Genomic DNA, 5,000 nt, shown 5'->3' with positions numbered 1-5,000 from the left:
TGTGTGTGTGTGCTCGTGGTGGGAGGGTGCTAGGGTGAAGAAAGAGGTGTTTGAAAGGAAGGTGAAGAAAGGGATTTGTTTCATATCACACTGCTAACATCTTACTGTTGTCATGGCTCTGAGGAAGCGAAGGCCAAGATCCTCTAGGTGAGAACCTTTCATTGTGTTTACAGTGCCCAATGGCTCCGCACATAAATGCACCCATTGATCTCTTTTAAAGACCAAATAAGCCAACAAGAGTCGCTATCGTGTTTGTGTTCACATAATTACCCCCTGGTCTCCAAACTCAAAGGAAAGCGTTATTTAAAAGTGAAACGAAAAGAAAGTGAGGGAGTTTTTTTCATGTATATAAAAAAATGTCAAAACATCTCACGTCGTATCTTATCTTTTCTTTTCCCCTCCGTGTTTGTGTGCTGTGCTGTGCTGTGCTGCCTAGATGTCTGAGGAGAGACCTGGACTCAGTACAGCAGATAGACAGCTTGCCATCGGTGATGAGAAAGGCTCGGCACAGATGTGAAAGGCACACAGAGGGGCACACAGAGGCACACAGAGCGCGCTCAGAACTCATGCTCTCTCGGCTTGACAGACAGATGGGCATCAGTTTGATGGAAATAGAGGAGAGAAAAAAGAAAGAAAGAAAAAAACACAAAAGAAGTGGAGAAAAAGGAAAAAAAGAAGAAAAATCTGTAAAAAGGGAATAGACAGAAAAAGCTTGTCTTCAGTTGCTGGTGACAACATGGTGACAAAAATTGAAGCAGCATGTTGAGTTCATGGCACGATTCCTGGTAACTGTTCAAACTCAAGAATATTCTGAATCAGAACTAAAGAATATTGTTCGGGTCCCTGCCGTGGCCTACCGGTAGGGCACTGGGTTACTATGCTGGCGACCCGGGTTCGATTGCTGCCCGGGTCATTTGCCCATCCTTCCCCGTGTCTCTCTACCCACTCGTTTCCTGTCTCTCCTCCACTATCCTGTCAAAATAAAGGCAAAAAGCCCTAAAAATATATATATTTTAAAAAGAATGAATATTGTTCATCAATGGGATGTGTGGTGCTTCAGGGTGTGCGTAAAATATTGTTATAAATGAGATGGCAAGAGGTGATAATAAAACAATAGTAAAAAACAAAAGAAGAAGAAGAGCAGAACAAATAAAGATGAACTTTTTGGTATTTAGGCCTTGTGTAAACATATTATTTTGCTTACTTGTTTCTCATCCCCGCAACAATAAACAACATATTATGCAAATGCTGACTACAATATCTCTGGCAATATGTTCTGCACAGCAAGTATGGTTTATCTTCATAGCAGAGGTTGTGCATCACGCACATGGCATTGAGAAAGGCACGGGCTCTGGCAGCTAGCCAATGATGCCTCGGGCACGTACGGTACGCTACATCTGTCTCAATGGTTTGGATGCTGCTAAATCACACTAAGACATAGCATTCTGCACCACCAGTAGCTTGCTACGCAAAACAAAGGCATGCGATTGTGGGCTTTCTGTGAATGTTCGGGTCTTGGCATATGATATTTCACTTGGAACATTTGGTGATATACTGTACGGTACTGCTGTATACACCCACTATATCGCCATTGAGAACAAGGCGTGAATGATTACAGGTACTGTATGAGCTTGAAATGTCAGTGCAATTAAAATCTTATTCTGGTAGGACAGTGTTCCTCAGACTTTTTCAGGCCAAGGACCACTTTGCCTCCCAAAAATGTACAGGGACCACCTCTCAACTGAATCAACAGCTGATGGGTGCTAATTTGACAATGCTGATTTCAGTGCAGATCACTTACTTTTAATTCAGATCACAAGCCTGTCTTGTGGTGGAAATATGACAGCTATGCATGGCTTTGACATAATGCCACAAATATAGCCTACTGCTAGCTTGTCTTGGAAAAGTAGAAATCCCCTCGCGGACCACCTGAGCTCTGTTGCGGACCACCAGTGGTCCCCGGACCTCGCTTTGAGAATCACTGCGGTAGGACAATGGCACTGATGTTTTCAGTACATTAACTTGTGACCTCTCTGCAAGCCTCACATGACCCAAAGACCCATAGAAAAATAATTACCTGTAAAACTATCACACACTGCCCATTCCACAAAAAAACTTTATTCACAATGTTTCGGCATAACACTAGGGTCTAAAACTGAATCATTGTGAGTTATTGCGAAACTGACAGTGAGTGGGACTTTTATGGTTTATCCACACTATTATCCATGCTTACAAGGGCGGCACAACTATTATTTTGGTAGCAGCTGCTAGTGTTAAACATTTAGAAGGCTTAGCAGGAATCGGCAGACCAGAAATTCTGTGGGAGCATGAAAAACTTTGACACAGAGTTAGTGGGTGGGGTAATAATTAGGTGGATACAATCTCAATGGTTTGGGCCCTGCTAAATCACACAAGACATAGGATTCTGCACCACCACTAGCTTGCTACGCAAAACAAAGGCATGTGATTGGGGGCGCTGTGGCTCAGCGCGCTAAGCCCCCCATATATTGGCTTGCATGCCCACCCACGGGGACCCCGGTTCGAGTCCAGGCGGGGTAATTTCCCGATCCTCCACTGTCTCTCTGTCCCATTTGCTTCCTGTCACCATCTTCCACTGTCCTGTCAAATAAAGGCATAAAAGCCCCTCAAAAATATATATACATAAAAACAAAAAAACTAAGGCATGTGATTGTGGGTAGGGTAATAATAAGGTTGGGCGGCCACATTGGTCGGTGAGACTCACCAGCGTGGTGTATAAAGCCTCGATCTTGTCACGGAGAAAGGCACACACGCTGACAGCTAGTCAATGTGCCACCAGTAGCTTGCCACACAAAACAAAGGCATGTGACTGTGGGCTGGGGGTAATAACAAGGTGTATGGTCAGTGAGGTTTTGGCCATGTGCCTGTGACGCAGATGCTAAAAAAAACATTTTGGCTGTAACAATGGTAACGCGAATGACTGCGTTCCTAGATCTTCCCACTCTGGAACCCATTGTCCAAAGTTATCATTCTCGGCTACCCAGGACGACGGCATCATAAAGCCAGGACAGGCGAACGACGAGCAGAGTTGTCGTTTGCTGAGAAAAAAAATTGCCGTATAACCGCCACATGAGACTCACCAGCGTGGTGTATACTGCCTCGATCTTGTCGTCCTGCAGCGGCCGGAAGCCGGACACCTTGCACTGCAGGTTGCTGTTGACCAGGACCTTGTGGGCCGCCAGCCTGCGGTGGATGAAGCCCATCTCCGTCAGGTACTTCATGCCCGACGCCACCCCACCCAGCAGGTCCATCAGCTGGAGGATGCTCAACTGGCCCTCGTGTTTCTAGTGGAGGGAGAGAGAGAGGGATAGAGATGAAGAGAGATGGGGAGAGAGAGAGAGATGGGGGGGGGAGAAAGAGAGAGAAAGAGAGAGAAAGAGAGAGCAGAGCAAGAAATAGGAACATATCATGAAAAGGAGAGAGAGAGAGAGAGAGAGAGAGAGAGAGAGAGAGAGAGAGAGAGAGAGAGAGAGAGAGAGAGAGAGAGAGACAGACAGACAGACAGAGACAGAGACAGAGAAAGAGAGAGAAGAGCAAGAAATAGGAACAGAGCATGAAAAAGAGTGAGAGCGAGAGACAGAGAGAGAGAGAGGGTAGGTGGTGGTGGTGGTGGTGGTGTGGGGGAGGGGCAGTGAGGCAGAGACAAAAATTGAGAAAACAAAAGAGATCAATGACACTGTAATTACAATGAAATTATATGTTTTTCTAATCAGCATGGTCCACTGGGAAACAACCAATCTTATTTTCTAGTCACCAAAACAGTCATAGCCATAACAGAGAACCAAAGGGACAGTGTGTGTGTGTGTGTGTGTGTGTGTGTGTGTGTGTGTGTGTGTGTGTGTGTGTGTGTGTGTGTGTGTGTGTGTGTGTGTGTGTGTGTGTGTGTGTGTGTGTGTGTGTGTGTGTGTGTGTGTGTGTGTGTGTGTGTGTGACAAAGGGACAGCTGGAGAGGCATGCGAAAGAGAAGAGGACCAGGCAGAGGAAGGGGAAGGGAGACAAAAATAGCCTAAATAATTAATCGGCAATAATTTCCACTTATGATTATGACTTCCGAATGAAAACAATGAAACCAAAATGAAATGAAATGCTTACTGAACCACACGATTGTTTATTTTGCATTGTCCTCCTGACCATGTGCAAACCTTTCTTCTACCGCTGGCTGTACACTGCGTCCATTTTTTACGGAAGACACCCAGTCAAATAACTGGGATACGGCATGTTACAGTATAAGCTAGTGCAACCTGAAATATTGCTTCCAAAACAGTTTTTTCTTGTTGTTCATTAAGTTATAAAAGGATGAACGGCATATTTTAAACCCTGCTGCTGCTCTTCACGGTCTACATTAGTGTTTCTTAACAGGGGCTCTACATTCCCCCCCAGGGGGCGCTAGGGAGTCCCAGAGGGACGTTGAGAAGCACACAGCTGAGAGGAGGGGTGCTCAGTCGCCATTGAGGGGTATTAGCCGATTATTTTCAATACTAAGGGGGGCGTTGACAGGCTTTTGATGACGGGGCTGTTGGAAGGCTTACGATGAGGTCAAGGGGCCGTCTGTTCAACATAACACTGAGGGCCACTGGTCTACAGCCACAGTAAGTCAGTTTGCCCCTGTGGGCTCATGCAGTAATCAGTCAATGGCTGAGGGAAATTATATAATGACTGTATGTTGTTAATATAGGCAACAGTTTCTCATTTAGTCAACATTTTCAGTTGCTGGTGTGTTTTGAGTTTTGTTTTTCTTTCATAGAAAATGAGAGTGCCTTTGGTTGTCAACCACTGCCCTTAATCTTTCAATCCCACTTCCACTTGTAGGGTCACCAAAAGACCAACACTGCTGGCTGTTAATTTAAATTCAGCTCAGGCAAGAATGAGAGAACCTGTAGTCAATACAAAAACAATACTACTTTAGAAGTAATCACCACCATCAACCGATCCCTAAGCAACTCCAAAAAAGTGACACATTG

General features: G+C 45.1%; 1 protein-coding gene across 1 annotated transcript in view; it reads right to left on the bottom strand.

Moving 5' to 3' along the window:
• The window catches only part of LOC134436829 (ephrin type-A receptor 7), a 309,492-nt gene that overhangs the window by 12,448 nt on the left and 292,044 nt on the right, over nucleotides 1-5,000 (bottom strand). The window contains exon 14 of the mRNA XM_063186179.1: nucleotides 3,120-3,323. Within this exon, the coding sequence (XP_063042249.1) occupies nucleotides 3,120-3,323 (204 nt within the window). The remainder of the gene's footprint in view (nucleotides 1-3,119; nucleotides 3,324-5,000) is intronic.

This window comes from Engraulis encrasicolus, chromosome 20 (genome assembly GCF_034702125.1).
Source record: "Engraulis encrasicolus isolate BLACKSEA-1 chromosome 20, IST_EnEncr_1.0, whole genome shotgun sequence".
NCBI classification, from domain to species: domain Eukaryota; kingdom Metazoa; phylum Chordata; class Actinopteri; order Clupeiformes; family Engraulidae; genus Engraulis; species Engraulis encrasicolus.
This window is presented reverse-complemented; position numbering and strand designations above follow the sequence as displayed.